At 37.3% G+C, this 22,177-nt stretch overlaps 2 protein-coding genes across 3 annotated transcripts; one reads left to right on the top strand and one right to left on the bottom strand.

Annotated features, from left to right (window-relative positions):
- Positions 1-550: 550 nt before the first annotated feature.
- Positions 551-21,337, bottom strand: LOC137612838 (retinal homeobox protein Rx2-like). The gene is made up of 9 exons (XM_068341570.1): positions 21,265-21,337; positions 20,825-21,031; positions 12,254-12,409; positions 11,924-12,065; positions 9,948-10,049; positions 8,058-9,857; positions 7,141-7,600; positions 3,340-3,596; positions 551-3,172 (listed from the first exon to the last, which is right to left on the bottom strand). The coding sequence occupies exons 7-9, from the start codon at positions 7,424-7,426 to the stop codon at positions 2,732-2,734; spliced, it is 984 nt and encodes a 327-aa protein (XP_068197671.1). The 5' UTR covers positions 7,427-7,600; positions 8,058-9,857; positions 9,948-10,049; positions 11,924-12,065; positions 12,254-12,409; positions 20,825-21,031; positions 21,265-21,337; the 3' UTR covers positions 551-2,731.
- On the top strand, positions 16,350-18,858 carry LOC137612154 (nicotinamide riboside kinase 2-like). 2 transcript variants are annotated; one of them, XM_068340525.1, is made up of 8 exons: positions 16,350-16,517; positions 16,602-16,692; positions 17,432-17,480; positions 17,714-17,891; positions 17,996-18,067; positions 18,157-18,263; positions 18,377-18,462; positions 18,551-18,858. In XM_068340525.1, exons 1-7 carry the CDS (start codon positions 16,492-16,494, stop codon positions 18,460-18,462), a joined length of 609 nt encoding a protein of 202 aa, XP_068196626.1. In that variant the 5' UTR covers positions 16,350-16,491; the 3' UTR covers positions 18,551-18,858. The 2 variants fall into 2 exon arrangements, with proteins under 2 accessions (XP_068196626.1, XP_068196627.1); XM_068340526.1 differs by lacking the exon at positions 17,432-17,480 and having other exon boundaries at positions 16,453-16,517.
- Positions 21,338-22,177: the final 840 nt, after the last annotated feature.

The raw sequence follows: 22,177 nt of genomic DNA, 5'->3' as shown, positions 1-22,177 counted from the left end.
TTGGAATCTCTAAAATTGTCATGTTTTTTATTCAATGGTAGTATAATTACAAAACATGATCACTAGTTTAAGAATAGCCAGCCTAGACATTTCTTTTAAAATGAGTCAATAGCTTGTTCAGTATTTTTTGACTACTGGACAAGCCATGAGGGCAGTTGGCGTTAGAGAGGAGGATGAAGAAGATATGCTGATATGAAAATAATGACACTCTGTGTAGACCCTATAACGGGACCAGCCGAAAGTAAAAGAAGAAGAAGGTTTAACCCCCAATTTATTTGTTTTAAAGGGTTTCAACAAAAGTCATTCTCGTACTAATCAGTCTAATGCAGTGCAAAACAGCCAGCTTGCTATTCAAACATTCAATGCTTCTTATTCTTCTCCTTTAGGTTTTTCCCTTCAGTATTGCTACTCTATATTCTAAAGTCTAAGGCCCTAACTTTTAATATCTGATAATTTTTAAATCTATTTCACAATGGAGGGGCCATGAAACAATACCAAGTATCTGATTAACACATTAAAATCAAGTTGATAGTGCCACAGAAGACGGATAAAATTTTAATTTAAGGTTGTTGCAAAACAACCAAAAAGGTTGGCACAGTGTAACCACACAGACTACTGGTAGGCAATTAGAGACTGAAATCTTCCGCCATAGCAGACTGGGCCTCCTGACACCCCTGGTTGGGCCTGATGGAGTGGAGCTTCATCTGTTTAACGGCCTGGCAAAGGTCCACAGGCCTGGACAAATACAACAGGTTTCCAGGATTGCTCATCTGTCACATTTTACAAGGTCTATTGTAAACCAGTGCTCATTAACAGCACAAAGTAATGTCAGTGGTTCACAAACTAATGAATAGAAAGTACAAGTCACACAATCACAGTGGCAACACCATAACTTTATTCTGGGTTTTGCCCCATGAAAATTGAAATCATATTCTTAAATCCAGAAGGGACTAGAAATAATTTTATAATGACAAGGATGGAAAAAACAACAACAACCAAACAAACGCTTTCAGATATTTGTGTCTTATAGAAACAAGAAAAGACATTTATAATTTATTTGATTTTTTTCAATCTGCTGCTGTTATCAGGGATCATACCACAATAAATACTAACAAATTGGATTCTGGTATTTCTAGAAACAATGATACACCCATAATCTTTTGAAGAGATGGAAATAATTACTCTTCATTATGCGTCATTATCCACAGGTATCTCTCCTGGTGAGAAGATTGTGACTCACTGTTTTGCCACATATTTAGGAAATATTTAGGAAGGTATTGATAAAACTAACAGAATGATGCATTGCTTTATTAGGGGTTAGAATTTTTACTTTGGAAGCCTGTCACTCACACACACACACAAACACACACACACAGATACACACACACACAGACACACACACACACACACACCTACACACACACACACACACACCTACACACACACACACACACACACACACACACACACACGCACACACTTATGAATGCTCGCACGCGCATGTGTATTTGTGCAGCCTTATGATGACTTCATCTCTCTGACCTTCTAGTTGTCCTCAAACACATACAGTATATCAGACTGTGATACATCCAAGTGGTAAGAGAGGCCGCCAGCACCCATCAACTCTCACACTCTAAAATAATACTGTTAACACCATAGTTAGGCACATCCTTTAACCAATGAGGATGAGGATTAGGATATTACAGGAAGAAAGGCATAATTTATAGTTGTGACGTGTGACATTTGGGATTTGGAAATAATATAAGTGTGGACATTTTAGGGGTGGATTGTTCCTTAATTATGCTTTGAAAATGTTTTTACAGGGGCACCTGAGAGCATTCTGTCCATGGTTGAGAATCCAGGGTTAATCGCTTTTAAAGAAGTAATTGGGTGTCAAGACGTATGCTTGTCTGTTTAAATTAGCGTCTGAGCCAGATTATGTTCTGTGACTTCCGCTAACCACCCCCATCAAGACTCAATCCTCTCTAAAAGGCCAGTTTAATTATTCGGCTAAAAGATAAAAACACATTTATTATTTGCAAACTCAGGTTAAGTTGTCAAAAAATGGTTAAAAACACTCATCTGTTCCTCAAGCAACAAATAATTTTTTTTTTTTAAATATTGGGAAATCTTTACTTGACAAGAAAAAAATGGAAGATAGATTGACAGACTGGAGCTAACTAAATTTAAATGTAATTGTTTAGTTCTGAGGATATACATACCAGCACCACCCTAAAAACACATCACAGGGTTCATTAATACTCCTGAATATATTTTTTCTGCAAGTAAGTCCACAAAGTTATGACCAGTATTAAAATCTTTCATAAAAATTATTTCTACATAAGAGACACCCCCTCATTAATACAGAAAAATTACAAATTTGCTGAATTTTTTCAGTCTGAATGAAACACAAAGTTTATCCAAATGAATACATAGCTCTGCATTGGCTCACATAAGTTGAAACAGGTTTTTTTTTTAAATTACATTGAAGTTTTCATGTATTCAATCATTCTATAAATCTAGATAAGAGACCTACAATGATTAGAGGCTAAAAATAGTTCAACCTAAGTGAATGGTATAAGAAAGTGAATTTTGCTAATTCATTTTCAGACTTGCATATGAGCTCTTGTATCATGTAGCCTTTCCCCCTGTACTTGAAACAAACAGTAGAAAAAAGTTCGTAAACATCCATGTGAGCATCTTAAAAATCTGTCCACTGTGCTCTCCTGGGTCACATGTGCTGCCAAGTTTTATCCATTGACTGAATGTGCTCTTTGGCTTTCATCCTGAGTGCTGCGATGCTGGAACTCCTGTCATCGTCCATGGGGTATTTATCATTAAAGCCGCCGGGGCATTGGTAGGGAGGAGGACCAATCGACTGCATACCTTGGACCATGCTAGGTGGGGTGCTGAGGAAGCTGTGGCTTGGATAGGCTGGTTGCAGTCCCTGAGCTGATCCCATGAACCCGGGAATGGTCTGCATGGGTGTGGCACTGCTGGAAATGGGTGAGGTAAGCCAGGGATCTAGGGGCATTGGGTTTGCCATTGGCCCCACACTTGGAGGCATTGGGGGGCGATTGAAGGATAACATGGCAGAATCGTGGAGCTTCATGGTGCTAATGTCCATCTTTTCTTGACGTCTCCACTTGGCCCTCCGGTTCTGAAACCACACCTGGTGATGAAGAGAAAGTATAGTATGAGCTAATCACCACCTCAGACTTAAGGAAGCCTACGCCAATAATTTCACATCATTAGAAATACATTGATGTTGTATTTATCTGTTCAGACAGCACAGCACAATGTAAACAATAGTGCACCATCACACGTCACAGCTCTTACCTGAACACGAACCTCAGGCAAGTTAACCTTCATAGCTAGTTCCTCCCGGCTGTAGACGTCTGGGTAGTGAGACTTTTCAAAGGCTCTCTCCAGCTCATGAAGCTGATATGTTGTGAAAGTTGTTCGGTTTCTTCTGTGTTTCTTTTTAGCATGCTCTTCCTCTTTAATGGTTTCTGGACATCCCTCGGCAACAGCCAGGTCCCTTGGTAGAATGCTCATTTCTTCCTCACACTTGTCATTAGAAAAAAGATCAGCTTCTAAATGGAAGGGAATACACTGTGAGACACACAAAATGCATCTAAAATATACATCCAGTAATCAGAATTGAAAAGTGTTCAAATTGCACCACACCAAGAAACAGTCCTTTAATTTTGACCAAGATATTATTGTGAGATATTATTTGGTATGAGATAGGGTTATATTGTACATTTAAAATTCAAAACTAAACTTCTCAGTCTTTAGCATCTATGTCCATGTGACGCTTTAAAAAAAATCTCTTCAATAAGATTTTTCTTCTAATGATCTGAACTTGCATTTACACTGTTCATGCTTCATTGCACTCCTCTAATTACATTATGAATGCATTATACTTATTGGCCATTAACAGAAAAATTCTGTTTGTTTATTGCTATTAGTACAGTTTTAAAAAGTAAAATCTTATCTTTTCTCCTGATTATAGAAAATCTTAACCCTTGGATACACAACCTACCAATACCTTCATTCTTCCACGAGTTTGGTCAAAAATGACCCCAATTAAAAGCAAGATGTTTTTGCCATAAATTGGGTTTTAATTCTTAAAAATAGTCAAAACATGTTTATGACATGAGGCTATTTGCATTTTAATTTATTCTTTCATTAATTTTAAGAAATTGCAACTTTTGTATCACCCCGCCACTCCCGCATGAGGAGTTCATTTTTGACATGTACATTTTTTTTACATATGGAACACTTCCCACATGTAGCAGAAAGCTGCCATGTGGTCTGTTTTCATTTGGCAGGCCCTGGTCCTCTTGTCATCAAAGCAAAAGAAACAGCGCATATGTCTTCGAATTGACACAATGGTCTTGTACAATGGGTTATGCAGAGGACTCCCAAAAAACACAGTTCTTCTACCAGTTCTTCTCACTTCCTGCATGAATGGTCATTGAAGTGAAGGAGATGAATTCATGTTTCATCACATTTTCCCCTTCCTTTCCCCTGTCAGTGGCTACTCTTCATCTCAATGTTTGTGCATGTCAGCACCTCTTCTATTATATCATCAGACATGAACCCCTTCTATTGGGGAGACAGTCCTAAACCCAGGTGCAGGTCCTGGAAGACTACTTTGAATATTGTGGCTTGGTGATTTAGCCTGGATGGGAGGTAACTGCCCAGCAAGAGGCCTTACAGCTCATTCTGTTGGACAGAATATCCACGTCCTCTTCAGAGGACTCATCAGGGGACTCCTGTGTGTCTGACTGGCCTTGTTCAGTGGGGGCAATACAATGTGGGTGCTCTACATCTGAGATGTTATATTGTAGCTCAATGCCCCTGATGGGCTTTTCATTCACATGGTCCTGGATCATTTGTAGGACACGGTCCACAAGGATGGGATAGGATTATTACACATGTTACTTTGGATAAATAATTTTAAAAAATAATAGAAAAAACACAGAAATGCACAGAAAACTATACATTGTAAAAAAACGTATATAATTTTAGCATACTTTTGAGTTAGCGAGGTCAGGTACGAAGTGCGTGTGTGTGTGTGTGTGTCTGTGTGTGCGTGCATGTGTGTGTGCGTGTATGTGTGTGTGTGTGTGTGTGTGTGTTGGCTACTGTTAGATAACAATACAGTCTAAAAATGAACTCTTGGGTGGTGAGACTGCTGACATTAGATGTGTAAATGTGAAAGTCAGAGTTGCTAAGAAGTAAAGGTTTATAGAAGATTCCATAGGAATTGCTTGGGGTCATTTTTGGCCCCTACTTGGTGACGTGGTGATACAACAGCTGTGATTTCTTCAAATTAATTTAAAAAATTGAGTAAAAAATGCAAATGGCCTCATGTCACAAACATGGTTATGAGGAATACCTGGGATTTGAATAGATTACAATCAATTACACATCCTACTCTTTAAGTTTCTTGGACTTCCATGTGATTATGCTTTTTTCCTGGATTTTGCTTGCCTGATCATCTGACAACTTGTAGGATTTTGTTTGAATTAAAACTATGAACGTGGAATTCTCCACTAGCGTAATGCATTTGGGTCCTAACTACACCCGTAGCACATTCACATTTCACAAGGATTCTTTCCTTTTTGTAATCCCATAGTAGCAGATGCTCCCACTTAAACCTGCAACTCCCCCTCTGTTCGTAAACATGAGGCTTTAGTTGGCTTCTGCACAAGCAAAGTAAACTAATATCCCAGATTACCTTAATATACAGCAGAGCAGGTTTGACATGATTCTAATGTGAAAGATCTAGTTAATTATGCCAAATTATTAATAGCACTACAGCCAACAGTTCATTGGTTTTTAATAACAATAATGTAAAATGGCAAAATCCTTGAATCAAATGTATATTTTGATTGTTTTAAATGTTATACATAAGAGAAAAATACTTTTAAGCCTACTATTTCTGTTGTCATTCTGTATTACTTAATGAATGCTTAAAACAGTTCTTCCCTATCTGCACCATCTCAGTAGAAGCCTGGCCATTTTGTTAAGCAGGCAAAATCTTATTCAGTATTTTGCAGAATTTAGAATGTCTCATCACCGCATACTGAAAACATTTCAAAGCATCTAAACATTCTGATAATTCTTTCTCATAAATGCCCATACTTTGTAGATATTGCAATAAATATCCTAAGTATGCAGTATTTGAGTAGGTCGAGTAGGTGTCTAACACCTTAAATTAAATCTATTGGATTTAAAATCAGAGCATATAGAATATTTATTGTTCAGTTAGTTCACAAAAAATTTCGAAGCGTAGTATCAAATGAATACCCTCATAAACTTCATCCGATTTGCAGTGGGCTGCAGTGGCTAGTAACATGCTAATCGAACCTCTTATCTCCACACCAGAGTCACTAATGAACCACTATTTTATATTTGTTAAACATTCAAAGTTACCAAAGACAACTAAAATGTAAATCTGAAGGGATCTTTGTCACAAACATCGTTACACGGTCATATGTGGAGTAAGCAGTACATAAATGCCGGCTTTCCTCCTGTGAGATGTGCCAGAATGGTAACATACATAAATGCAGGTTGTTGGCTTTAATACTGATGAATGGAATTAAAAAAGCCATAGTGACAGGTTTCTAAAGTTATGTCCAAGAAATCAGATATATATCAAGACTTGATGTACAAAAATGATTATTCAATGATAGTAAAATTTGCATTTTGGTTTTGATTATTTCACTCAGTTTAAGGATCATACAGTTTAAATGAAATTTAGAACACACAGAGCAAAAAAAAAAAGTAAATGCAATGCAAATCAAAGTCCATAATCTATATGTTTTTAATCAATTGTTCTTTCTAAAATAAAACTGCCGACAAAGTTCTCAAAGACAGTAGATAACTATAAATTCTGTAAAAAATAATTTTTGTGAATTAGCGACTATAAATGTAGTGCTAATCTTGTAATGTCTACAATCAACTTCATTATGGAAGGGCTTTGGTTCAACAAATTGGGGGAAAACAATACAAACACAAACAATAACAACAATAATGAGTAAAAGACCTAATCCAACATTAACACCTATATGTTGAACAGTGTAAGGAAAAACCGTTCTTGTGAATTTTTTTATAAAGACTCACCATGGTAGGGAGATTTTTGGGAGCTGTCCCCAAGTTCTGGAAGATGGCTATAGGGATCTGACTGAGCTTGCTTCTCAGAATGCTGTGGGTTGTCAGTGTTTTTGGCTTTTTGGGTGTCACCATCTCCTACAGAATGGAGTAAGGGGTCTTGATCTTTAGTAAATCCAAGTATAGCGTCGATACTGTGGACCCTGCCTCCTCCACTTGACCCCCCTCCTTTTGTCATATCATAGCTGTCGAGGCAACTATTCTCCACTATTCCGATATTATCCATTGACAAATGCATTCGAGCTTTTGGAGACAATGTATCACTTCTTTGCAAAATAAAGGACAATGCTGTAAAGTCTGGCTGAGTAACTGTATGAGGTTAATATCTGTGATGCAGGAAGGCCGTATCCTTCAACGACAACTTCTGTGAGGCTGCGTCAATTGTCGACACAAAAGCAGAGCAATCTCACATCTTTGAAGAATGAGAGAAAAGAAAATAAGAAATACAGTATATGTGTTGTCACTTTTAATTTACATATGATTAATACAATGAGTCATTAATGTTCCTTTCAGGCTATTGTTCTATGAAGGAATTGAAGCAAAAATTAGATATGATCATTACATAATTAGCTTTGACATTTTCAATCAGCAAATTTTTTGTGTATAATTTCTAGAAAAAATTAAGTTAGTCAGACTAACATTGTAAATCACAATGTTTTTAAACTTTTTATGCTCTAAATATGAATATAATTGCTTCATTTTAAAATATACCCTTAGATATGTCGATGAGTCGTATGGGACACTACAAAGCAAGCTGCAAGTAGACAATATTTCCAATTCTTAGGTGAATATAAATTAGTTTTACAGAAAACCCTAAGTCAGTAGCCATAATTTACTGAGCTCAGAGTAAGAACATGAAGATATCTTACCATATTTCAGGTTGGTACCACATGTTGCTCTAAGCACACGATGGCTCTGTAGTCCATAATTAGACAAAAGACACTAACATTATCTACTGTAGGCACTTGTTACTCCCAGTTAAGTCCTTGAAATCCCCTGCATACAAGTGAGCAAAGAAGCCGTTGGAGTTCTGTGCAACAGGCACATGTAATGTCCCTCCTGACAAAACCCTCCTTAACCACACAGGACACTAAAGCTTGCAGGGGACTAGTAGTAAAAGCAAGGATTTAAGAGGTTTATTAATTGGCATACTTCCCCTTTAAGAATGACTGACAGTTGTTTTCTGGTCAAGTAATTGCACCAAATGTGTCCTGCATTCAAACCACAGAGGGAGGCCATTACTAATGAAGCCCTGACAAAACTTTCATTCAAAAAATCTATTGTGTGACAGATAATGGCTTGCACTGAGAGTTTTAGCTAATCCCTTCATTAAAGACAATGTAAGGCAGAAAAGACAGAGATGCACTTTTAACGCAAATGGTTGCACACTGGATAGAATATAGTTTACTTCATGTAGGCAGTACATTTTTATACAAAGTATTTCTTTGGAATAGACTGGTGTCTTAATACAACAAACAAGCGGTTCAGTAGCTCAAAAGTCTACGCCACAGCAGATTCTATAGGAAAAAAATTCTAAGACTTTTCTTGACCCCATTAAATTTTGTATTAAATAACAGTGTGACAGTTAACTGTTGTTGTACAGCCTCAGTAGAATTTAGTTGGCGACAACAAGGACGTTTTATCCTGCATCCTACAAGATTCCCCCTTTGCCAGCTGGCACAACTAAAGCTGTGGTGGCTCCTGTAGGTGTTGCAGAGATCAATCCTGTCCTTAATGAGCCTTAAGTCTTCACCAGAGATTTCCTCTGACCTATCTCCTGTCTTGTAAGTTTGCACGCAAAACATGCTGATAGAATATTTTTACTTCTCACAGTATGCATTTGAGAATGATCAGCAGCTTTCACTGAAACTTCTGTGTAGTGTTAGCACCTACATAGGAGTAGGTTGGTTAAAAGCTGAAATGATAGAGATTTTGAAACACCTTTGGATATGTATTACAGTTTACGAAGGGGTTTCCATCCACCAAAACATCAACTCCTAGGTGTCTGCCAGATGGAAAATTAGTTGTTTGCACTACTGATATGTTGCCCCAAAAAAAAGCTTTTAAAACAGCTAAAAACCATCTGGTTAGACTGGGAAACATTATCATCCCTACTGTCTATGAGCACAAAGGCCATTGGTCAAGTGGCTTTGGCCACACATTACATTACATTACATAACTAAAATACTAAAATAATTTTACTGATTTTAAACATAAAGTATGCATGCATGCATACCTTAACTCTTCATAATGCATTATATATAAGTTACGTAAACAATGATAAAGTATGAGAAGAAATTAAGTCACGTACACACAAGTTACGTTTTTACTCCCCAAATAAGAAAGACATGTGGTCTCAAATGATGCTGTATTCATCACCCAACAAGCGGCGGTGTCCCCAAGCATGGCACATAACTTGGATTTTCACTCGTATTCCAACCAAAAATATGGATCAAGAGAAGACTTTTATCTCAAGGTAGTACTGATATACTCAGCACACAGAGGTTAGATGCAAAAAAAAAAAAGGAATTATTAAAAAAAACAGGGCAGGCTGGGCAGAGGGAACCAGCAGGGTGAGGATTGTCCAATTGATGGAAACACGCAGTCAAACTGGAGGCGCTGGTGGTGGCTGGGCAGGCAGATCGTAAAAGCAGCTGGCAGGGGAATGACTGAAGGACATGGAAGAAGAATAAGAAACAGGATCCGAAAACCCAGACATCAAAAACTCATGGGAAAATTGGCCAGTGTCTTGTCAGTACCATGGAGGTCGACGGACGATCTGACGAAGTCTGGGAAGGGAGTCAATCTTGACAAACATCAGAGGTGATGAGATGATGGGCAGCAGCAGAGGAGATGCAGGTCTTCAGGTGGCAGGTAGAGCGGGAGGCGGGGGGGGGGGTAGCCACACCCAGAAAAAGAAAACAGAGACGGAAGGAACAAACAGGGAAAAAAAGAGATCATGTTGGCATTTACATACACACAAATACAGACTTAACACATTGTGAGATCTAATTTAAATATTTTTCATGACCTTTGTTTTTTGTCTCTCTCCATTAATACCTAATATTCATATGAGATTTCCAAGGACTTCTTAACACCATCCCAGGCAAGGAAAATTGATAATCATTTTATCACATTAATATATTAAAGCTGTCCCTCTTTGCTTGTTTCCCCATTATCCTTATTGAGTACAAATTGGTTAAGAGGGTGCAGCATAGCTTTCAAGCGCCTTAGGTTTATCAGATGACAATCTAAGCCTCTGATATCCTATTAGTTATAAAGCAGCTAATGCTCAAATGAGCTGTGTCAGCTTACTGGGGGAAAGGGGGATGGTTAGCAGCAGGGGATGACAGGTAGACGATGGAAAGGAAGGGTAAAAAGCTGATAGACAGGTCATGTGATCAGCTTAAACTGAAATGTAAAGGAAAAGCTGCCTGTGTCACATGTTGTACAGTCAGAGATGTTCTGCTTCATGAATATTGTTTATGATTTAGGAACAATTTTTTCTTTCAAAATTCATTTTGGATTTTAAATTATTTGTTATTTAAGACATCTCACATGTATATTTAAGTAAAAGAAAATTCATTTAAAAAATATCTTAATTAATGGAGCAGGTAAGTAGGTCTGGTTAAAAGGTGCATTGTACTCTGTCTATAAATGAGCTCTGTAGATTCATAAATCTCAAAATCCCTTAAATGTGTTCATATAAACTGCATCCTGCAATAACAGGCTTCACTATACTGAAGTGCATCTTTGATGGATGTACCAATGTTCCTCAATTTGCTTATATTTTACAAAATGCTTTAATCATTGCATTATGGTGCTAAAAGTTATCTCAGCTCATATTTTAACGGCTGCAGATAAGCTGAAAAAACAAATCTTTTGAGTATTCAGGTACTTTATCTTTTAATATTTGGGTCTGGCATAGTGGTTCGGACCTCGTCTATAGTACACCCACTCATCTAGATTAGAACCTTATATCTGTGGTCAACACTTTGTTCTTAAAATACAACCTTCAGAACTTTCGAGCTTCTGCATTGATACTTCATCAAATGCTGAAGTGATTTAAGACATACAAATATGGAAGCACTCAGTGTTGACAATGCTGCATATTTTAAGTAACATGTGAGTTGGTTTTATTGCAAATTGCTAGTACTGTATAATGTACAATGGCTTGTTTGGCTTTGGTCCCAGTCTCCCATCTCTCTCCACTGGAACTGTCAGAGCATCACCATATGGAGGTTGTTCAGCAGTACAACTGATTTGGAGCAAAGTGCAGCTGAGGTCTGCACTAATCCTAAACCAGTTGTACTGGTGCCCTACAAATTCCAGGATGGATACTGATATGCATGTCTGGTAGGGACTGTTAGTTTGCAGATAGGCCTATTGGAAATGACATCCAATAGTAACTATCCTACTGTACCCCTGTGCAATAATCAGGTTCAGTCAGCTGCTTGATGTGTTAAATTTGTTAGATGGATGGATTATCATCAAACAAATGTTTTCTAAAATGGAATTAAATAAGCTTTATGAACAAATTTGAGGGCTTTGTGTGGTTAAACAGTCTTAAATATAGTCTTGGTTACTTACAATCATGAAAAAATATTGCTTTTATAAATTTGTAGATTATAGTCGCTGAAAGGGTTTTTATAACAGTTATAACAGTAAGTCCAATGTTTGAATATTCGTTGACTTTAATGAGCATCACATTGATTTAATTTCAAATTTATGTCACCTTTTGTCAAGATGGCACTTCTGTGGCCACAGCCAAACGTTGGTCAAGTGACAGCAAAGAGGAGAGAGATGGTCGTCTGTGGCGAGCAGTGATAATCAGCGACCAGGAACAGCAGATCGATATGCAGGTCATCAGACCATACCTGAGGGTGGTCACAAAATGGAGGTTAGTCAAAGAGTGTGTTTGTGTCGAGTTAATAAAACACCTGTATTGACAGTTGTTGGTATTATGCAGTGTCAAATATGATAGAAACACCTTTCATCCAGGTCATGGTTATCCAAAGGTGTATAAGTCTACGATTTATTAGAAAATTCTTTGAAGACGTTTCACCTCTCATCGAAGAAAGGTGGTGGTTGGTGTTGCCTCAGCTCTTATCTTCTGTGAGGTATGGTCAGTGGTATTCATTTTCCAATGACTGTTGCCAAGACATTTCTGGCTGCCCCAAATGATGGTTGTTGGGAGTGCCGGTGGTCGTCCAGATTATTCCTGAAAATACAGTAATTTGCATGCTAATGTTTTTTTTACAGCGGGAAGTTCACGGATAATATCTGCTTTGTTCACACCTTGGAAGATCTCAGTCAGATCATTCCCATGGAATATGGTCAGATCCCAGAATGTGTATTGCAGTAAGTCCTCTGAGCCACCAGGGGTCATTATTGAAACACTCAAGTATGACATGCATACAGTAATAACCATCCATCCATCCAATTCCTTGTAAAGATGATGATCTCAATCATTGAGACAATTACAATCATCTTATTTGAGCCCTTTAACCACTTTGTGGGTCACTGGTCTGCTGGAGCCTATCTCAGTTGGCTATGGGTGAGAGACAGGGTACACTCTAGATGAGACTACTATAATCACTGTATCATTACACATTGTGCATTATGAAGAAAAAAATTAAAAAGCGTAAGTATATACAATATTTTGTCAATTAATTTTTCAGTACCAATTGATTCATTCATCAAATTAAAGGTGAGATAATCAAAATCATCCTCTTTTTAGCCACTTACCTACCTTGCAGGTTACAGAACTCCTGCAGCCTAACTCAGCAGACTACAAGTAAGAGGCAGGGTACTCCCTGGAATACACCCCACCTCATCATGGGTGGTAGTAATAACACTATAAACATTTATAAAAAAAATTCAGGTACAGTGATGCAAAGATACAAACACAGAGGAAATGGTGAGCAGTAGATTTTTTCTTGATTTTTCCCTCTTTCTTGTATTTAAGATGATTTCATAGTTTTCCATTTGATTTTCAGATTTGAACAAGAGCAGCAACAAAATAACTCAACATGGCTTAAAGAATGGTCACCTCAATTTGCAGTACATAATGTATCTTTTCATTTTTACATAAGAAACCTTTTTGTAGCGCAGGATTATAGTTCCACAACATTGAAAATATTGAGAGATTATTAAAAAAAATTTAAAAGGACGTTTTCATCCATTTCACTTTCAACTGCCATTATTAAGTTCAGAACCTGACAACTCCTGCAGTTGCATGTACGTTTTGGACTTGGTAAAAGAATACACAGCTCAATAGGATATACAAAGATGTCTGATTATGACCTAACTTTTATCGTTATTTCCATGTCGAGGTCTATAATAGCAGAGGTTGGCCCTGGTGTCTTGACATTAGACTTGACTGCGTTTTCCCAGGCTGCTTAGTCATGTCAGCAGTTCATAAATAATCTCTAGCACAGGAAAATGTTCCACGCACTCACGCACGCACTCACTCACTCACTCACTCACTCACTCACTCACTCACTCACTCACTCACTCACTCACTCACTCACTCACTCACTCACTCACTCACTCACTCACTCACTCATTTGTGAGTACGTGTAAAAGGGGCATGATACACAAATCAGTCGAATGGTGAATGATGACCTGTCCAAATTGTCATGTCAGGAGCCAAAGGCCGAAAGTGTCAGCTCTCAGCTCACGAGTTCTGAAATCCAATTCATACGGGGGTCAGGATGAGAATCACTCATTATATCTCAGAATTTCTCTAATGACAGGAAGAGTTAAAGTATAGTTTTGACTGTAATGAAAATACAAATTGCAACAATTATTTATGTATTTAAAATAAAGAAAGTCTTGTGTTTCATCATGGACTGCGAGGAATATGTCAAATGCTTAAACACAATATATAATGCCGTATGGCTGCTGATTGACTAAGTCCAACTCATTTTCTATCCTGCCAAATCATGTCCAAGAAATGCTAGCCTGTCCTCATTCATCAGTGTAACTCCAGAAGCGGTGTTGCATAAAGCACGGCTGCTTCGCTGTTGAGGATCGCTTGAGAAAAAAATCTGACAATTGTATTTTTAATGGCAAAATGATCTGCAGAGCAGAGCTTGTTCTGAAATCCAGGGAAATACCCACCACAAGTTGGGGTTTGTTAGGGTGGGAGAGGTGGGTTATTTTAGAAGTCTCCCCTCCCCTTTGCGCTGCCCTGAGCTGCTGACTATTCCTATCAGCTTTCATGTATAAAGAGCCATCAGTCAGAAGAGTTTCCAACATCCTGAGAATGTTTACCAGCACCATCTCTTAAGCAAATGCCAAGAGAGGAAGTGGAATACGCACACAAACTTAATGTGTTAAGCTCGATTACGTTTAGACTTTGTACTTGACTACTAACAAAGTTACAACGCAAGAAATGTAGGAGGAATCTGATTTTCTGTGTTTAAATTACAGATCAAATGTCCTCCAAGCTTTTCCTGACCAGATCCATCAGATACAAGACAATCATTGAGCATGTCACTTTTCTCAAGTCCCACGCTTGATTCTAAATAAAGGACATTTAAACCAAAACCACCAAGAAACAGCAAACTCTCTCCTGTGTCTCAACTGAAGCTCAATCACTGCATGACTTTCCCTTGTAAAATAAACTTTCTGGTAAACATTCAAGCTAAGAACATTACCTCAATCAAGGTGTATGTATTGTGTATATATTTCTAGGGAAGGCATTTATACATGTTTTGTTTGTGACATGATTTCAAGGCTGTTTCCTCAAATATAACGTGAAATGATTTTCTTATTTATATATAAGCCAACAGGTATATTGTATATATATATATATATAAAAATCCAATGTTGACATTTATCTATTTATATTTTCTTTCTTGATGTTTCCTGAAATACTTTAAACATGTAAATGTAAATATTTTGGCCTGATTCTAATAATGATGAAATAAATAACAACAACAACACCAATAATAATAATATTATTAATAATAATAATAATAGGATAACTGTTGGTTAAATGAAGGTTGAACTGTCTACTGAGGCTTACAGATGAGGTATGTGCAAGACATGCTTCACATCGTGGAGCACATAGCTCGGTGCAGCATATGTCTCAGTCAATATGGAACAGTTTCATAACCACAAATTCTTTTTCTAGGAAGTATACATTATTTTTCTATTCACAAATATGACTCATTATCATCTTTGGCTCATACTGCAGTGAACTTTTAGCTTTTCTATATCCATGGCGAGAAGTATTTTGATGAATACTTCATGACATGTAATGGTACCAAGAGGCATCACTTTAATGATTGTCAATGCAACATGAAGCCCTGAATGTGAAACTGATAAATGGGACTAAAATTGTCATACGTACAGAATTAAACAAGGTTGGTCTGCACACATCTGAGGGTGTGTGACAAAGGAAATAGATTAGCCTTACTGGTTAGTCTTTTATCAGACCTGCAGCCATGACATTAGATACTAGAGTCACATGGCTTGTCACCATGTACTCATGGTTGCATCAGAAAAATGTGTGACACAGCAGGCAGACACACAACTGCCTACTAAATATAGCCTCATTTTCAGTTGCACACAGTTTTTCTAAGCAGAAACATTTTTCTGCTAAACACAAATGATTAAATTCTTCTCTGAGCTGTGATACAGATGACTCAATATTTGATTTTTATGTTATAGTTTGTGTTTCAGACCATGTTCATGGTAGTATTATTTGCATCTACTTTTTCTTGTCCTTACAGCACATGTCAGAAAAATGAAGAAGAGTTCTGCACAAAATCACCTGTTTCTTTTTGGTCCACAATATTTTAGTGATAATCCAAATATTGAAAATGTATAAATTCCACATGTTTACCAACACCAGTCTGAGTCTGAAGTGCCTCCTTCTATGCTGGTGATATTTAAAAATTTCCCAACATCACCAATTTGTCTTTTATCATTTAATAGTTTTGAAGCTGTCCACTGAGCCGTGACAGCAGGTGGTAGATTTAGAATCTACTTTGATGGGCATGTGGGACTCCCAAGTCCTCCTGCACCCATCGGTTCTACGTTATGTCAGGTGGCAGCTTATTGGCTGCAGCAAAAAGGGGTCTGATTGGTTTCGGAGGCTGTGACGTTGCAGCTAAATTCTTTAAATAGCCAGCAAAGAGACACTATCAATGAAGTAGTAAAAGGGGGAACATCTGTGGTAACGGACAACGGAAGGTTTTTAACGGAAGTCTTTGATAGACTGTTTGATTTGTCTGGGTTCCCTTCTTTTATTTACTGAATTCCAGACGTGACCAATAAAGAGAAGTAAAAATGAAGTTCATCATTGGCATTGGAGGGTAAGTTTCAGTCAGAGTAATGATTTTTTCTTGCCTTTGATGAATATAAAAATGATATACTGTATGTATGTATTTTACTTTCAGAGTGACCAACGGTGGGAAGACCACTTTGACAAGCAGACTGCTGAAGACATTACCCAACTGCTGCGTGGTGCATCAGGATGATTTTTTCAAGGTGAGTAAATTCAAGCCACTTTCCTTTTAAAGTTTCAACATTTGAATCAATTTTATGTTTTATATTAAAGCAACAGTAAGTCTTTTAATGCATTACTGTCAACTTAATGTGTTATTTTTAGATATATTCACTTGCTATATTGATTTTGTCCTTGAGGACATTTTGTGCTAAGAAACAATTGGTCTGACATGCAGATGTCCTGTCATCTCAGTAGCCTAGTAATGCATCTGGCTGATTGTCTCCTGGACAGCCAATTAAAGGGTTGAGCATCCCCACTTAAAGTCACATTTTTTAAAATCCTGCTGCAAACATACTTTTCCAAAAATGGCCTCATTTGGCATTAAATGAGTAAATAAAATTTTATGAAACGTTGATTTTAAAGGCTTTTCTTTTTTTTTGTCAGCTTGCATTTTTTTTTTTACTGCTATCACTGCACATATCAAGAACATCTAGTGCCAAAACTGCAGAAACAAAAAAAGAGAGTGAGTGATTCAGCAATGGTGTCAAAAACACTGTACCTTTCAAGGTGAGATAAGACTTTCGAAATATTTTTCGGGCCAAAGGTTTTGCTACCATTTCTCAAACACAGCATTAGGAAAAAACATTGAAATCGCACCCAAAAATGTCACCTCGCGCTACTTTTGGTGGAGAGGAGTCCTTGACTTGTCCTGTCCAGGTGTGATCAGCTTGGATTGGTTACTAGGCTGCAGCAATGTTTTATTGGTGACTGTTATTTCAGAGACCCAATGAAATAGAAGTCGGGGAAGACGGCTTTAGACAGTGGGATGGTAAGAATGGATTTCACGTAGGAAAACCATGCAGTAATGTACCTTTTCTTTCCTGCACATTTGAAAGTTTGGCAACCAATAAATATCAAACATTCCTATCATCTATACTGTGAATGCTACAGACATTCACTTACAATGACTAATGTGTGTTATAGCACATTAGAGAGGGGTGCTTATACTATTGCATGTGTGGTGAAACCTCTCTTTTCTCTTCTTTTATCATTCTCTATCAGTGATCACCGCCCTGGACATGGAGGCTATGCTCAACACTGTAAAAGGCTGGCAGGAGAACCCGGTGAAGTTTGCACGTTCACACGGAGTAAGCCTGTCTTCGGAAAGTGAGGAAACTGACTCAGAGGATAAGGGGACCCACATTCTCATCGTAGAGGGCTTCCTCATCTACAACTACAAGTGGGCCATCATCATGTCACTCATTTTTCTGTTTATTCTCTAATATTTACTCCACAGGTTCTTTTTAGCTCTCATTAAGTCTGAACCTCTTTGCCTCTCTGCAGGCCTCTTATTGATATCTACGACAAATGTTTCTACATTTCCATTCCTTATGAGGAGTGCAAACAGAGGAGAAGGTAAACAGCCCTTAGGATGACTAACATAAGCATTAGATGATTTATTATAGGTTATAAGGTGACTGACCTGATTGAATGTGTTTCTACAGTACAAGGACATACACAGTCCCTGACCCCCCCGGCCTGTTCGATGGTCACGTCTGGCCCATGTATTTGAAACACAGGAAAGAGATGGAGTGCAACTGTGACAGAATAGGTATGACGCAGAGGTAGAAATGTAAAAAACAGAGGGCGGATAACCCCACCACCACAAACACAAAAACCTTGATCATAAATGACCTTCTTTATTTGTGTGTATTTTATGGACAGAATACCTTGATGGAACAACACCTAGAGATGATATCTACAACAAAGCATTTGAGAGCATCCAGAACTCCCTGCTCAACAATTCATAGGTAAATAAATGTGTCATATTTACACTGACAAGTTATTGATATGTGTTTTAATGCAATAGAGTGACTTCTCTCCTTTTTCTCTCTACAGTGAGACATATGGAACATTGGACTCATGTATAAACTTGTAAATATCATTTTGCACCATTGTGAAACAGCAGTTCTGTAACACTTAGTTCATCTTGTAAATAGAGACTCCTGTAACATATTCAACAGAAGAAGTGGACATTTTATTTTGTAAACTCTTGTGCAATGTTTTTCTTAAAGAAAAGCAACCTCTGGATTCTCCAGTGTTAAACATCAGGGACAGATCGCAACTCTTGTCAGATGTCAATGTATGAAACATTGATTAAAAGGAAAAACTTGTGTCTCAAAAGCCAATGAAATGTCTGAAACTACTGTATGTTTCCTGTCTTTTTAGCTCTTGATTCCTTTCAAACACATGCACAAAGTAATTTCCATAACAGTTCAGAATCATAAAGCTCCCTTTTTTCAACACAAATGGAACATTCATTGAGGTTGGCTTATAATGCCCTGTTGCTCTTGAACAAGTGCGCTTATCACCAACATTATATTTAGAAGTAACATCTTTTATTTATCCTTGAAGGGAAATCATTTTTTCCACTCTTTTTTAAAATGCTTTTTCACACACAAATATACTGTATGTACAGGCCCTAGCACACACACAAGGGGCCTGTAAGCATACAAATAGAGAAGAGGATCAATCATCAACAATCAACAATCATCCTCCATTCACGTTACATTGAGCATCATGATTAAAGTGCAACTAACTCCATTTTTAAAAGATAATATTTGTTAGTACCCATAACTTTGTAGAAAAATGTATTTTTGATACACTTGACCAGATTTTAAAAATTCACCATAAAGTGAGTAGAATTTTATTTTCGATTGTCATATTACATCTGAAACAATTATTTATTTATTTTTTAATTTTTCACAAATAAAATCTGTTGAAAATTAATCTGGCATTTACCTAAAACTTTGAACAATAACAAATGGAAGTTTATTTTTTTTTGTGCTGACATTTCTTTAACTGCCACCATCTGATTAATCTATGTATTGGGTTCAAGTACTTGTGCTTATTTTCATTGATAATCACAGCCACATATAAAGGATCAAATACATCCACATTCTCTACCATCTGTGTCTGCACAGAAATAAGGGGAAGCACAGAGCTATACAAGTTCACTTTTATTAATTTCAATATTCAATATTCCAGTGAACTGTGTGGTGACCTTGAAGGATGTATTTCTTATTTGTGGTTAATTTCAAAGTGTCATTAGGAGTGTTGTGTCTGACCAGCTGTGATGACCGAGACATCATTGGATTCAATCTGTGCATTTTGTTTGAATCAACAGCTAATAGGTCTTTCCTTTCTCAGGCTGCACATTACAGTAGTCAGTGCTAACCCTTACTCCGGTGGAGTCACAGCGGGTGTGTTTAGAGGGGGGGTTCATGGTCTTGTGATAGGTGTCTGTAAGTCTTGACATGCCAACAAATGGCCCATGGCACATGGTAGCTGCTCTGTCAGTTTATATTTAGACCAGCTTCCTGGTTAATATATTTAATCAGCACACAGCCAATTACTAACTCACACACCCACTGTACTCTCCACAGCCTGGCCTGATTCAGGAACCATTCCAAAAAACCATCGAGTGAGTAAGGTGAGAACTTTGTGTGGTGGCATGTGCTCCCACGTCAAACGCTACCATAGCAACTCCAAAAGTACATCTGCGCCATCCATGTTTGGGTGGAGAGGCAGTGGAGGATTAAGTACAGAACGCCGTGTGAGTTGCTAAGGGCCCCTGAGGCATGTGAACACTTGTGGTTCCACCACTGAATGAATGACAGGAGTATTTATGGAAGCCTGTCTGGGACTAAACGTATGTGAACAACTGCATTCATTTTTATCAATACTTAAAATATAGGTCATTGTACTGAATGTACAGAAGACTGACAGACAGAGACAGGTAGATAGATAGATAGATAGATAGATAGATAGATAGATAGATAGATAGATAGATAGATAGATAGATAGATAGATAGATAGATAGATAGATAGATAGATAGATAGATAGATAGATAGATAGATAGATAGATAGATAGATAGAGCGAAATAGAAACAGATAGAAAGAAAAACAGATAGATAGAAACCTGGTGGTCTGCAGCTCTACAGGAGTCAAATATGCAGTATTCATAATTTATTATACATTTCTATTGGGGCACAGGTTAGATAGTTAAATCAACACAGTTTTGTCTTTCATGGGCTATTCAATGTTGACAAAACGGGAGGATGTCCCACAACAAAGTGTAACAGCGTCTATTTTTTGTTCAAAAATCTCACCTGTATTGTCTTCCCATGATCTGTGGTAAACCCTCTGGAACTATCATATAGTTGTAAACTCCTCAGACTGGCAGTGTGAGGCCTCAGGGGAAGACAACAGCTATATTCCTTGTGGGTTTTCTTGTGTTTTCTTGTGGTATAACCACTTTAAGCCCATCATCTTCGTTAAATCTCACAAGTTGCAAAGCTGTGAGCAGCCCTGGACACCTAGATTCACGGAATAAGATATATTCAAAGCGTAGAAGAATTAGTCTTTCACACGGGGAAAGATCTGCTGCTGATGCTGTTGGTGTACCAAAACAACAACCAGAAACTGTTTATTTTATTTTCTAACATTGTTAATTTACAGTACAGATTAGTTTATGTGGCAACACTTGTTGTGATTTGTTTACTTTCAGGTCAGACACACAAGAAAGACTCAATTCAACATTAATACTTACTGGCTACATTTTCTGGGTAACATGTCCTGCTTTGGAAGTCTTGTGCCAAACCAGTGCCCAAGATCTGCTGCTCTTATAAATGTGAACTGCAGCAGAGAGCGGTAGGCAGGGTCTTAGGGGATGGGTTCTTTGGTCTAAGAATAGACAAGAATGCAGGCTCACTAGCCTAATGCCCTATTTGGCATGACATTTTAGATGTAACCTATACTGAAGTCTGTAAGACTCTTCTATGGAGGCCTAATTTTATCAAAGTTGTGATGAAGCAAACTAAGTTTTCTACCTCAATAAAGATTATAGTGATGTCACATTGATAAGCTCAGTTAAACAGGCATTGGGTTACACATCAGTTTAGTAATAGGATCAAATGAACTAATAAAAACACATTTCTTCAATCTCTTTTTGTTAGAAAGGTACAATGTATTAATCAATTAACATACAAATCTATGCAAAAGCATTTGTTTGTATTATTTAGTCGCTATTCAATAAATCTAGCCTCCATCCAGTTCAATATATAACAGTTTTTGGTGTATTACTGCACATGACTGCTTGAAAATACTGACAGTAACCATTTTTATATTGTATTATATCACATTATATTATACTGTATTATATTATATTATTATTATGCTTTTATTATATTGTTATTTGCATTTACTGTATATTACCATATAAAGGAATTGCTTTGTAATTGTCACTACATTTATTTTGCACCTCGACTTTTGGTGAATTTGAGTTTGCAGATTGGAATTGTTAAAACTACAGTGTAAGTAAATACATTAATCAAATTTAAATATAATCAACCTATAAACAATGTATTAATAACATAAAACGTAGCTGGAATCAATTTATGGTAAAACTATTGACACATCATCAGGATTTAATCCAATTCTCTTTTATTCAGTTCAATGAGTAC

The sequence above is a fragment of the Antennarius striatus genome, chromosome 18, assembly GCF_040054535.1.
Source record: "Antennarius striatus isolate MH-2024 chromosome 18, ASM4005453v1, whole genome shotgun sequence".
Taxonomy (NCBI): domain Eukaryota; kingdom Metazoa; phylum Chordata; class Actinopteri; order Lophiiformes; family Antennariidae; genus Antennarius; species Antennarius striatus.
This window is presented reverse-complemented; position numbering and strand designations above follow the sequence as displayed.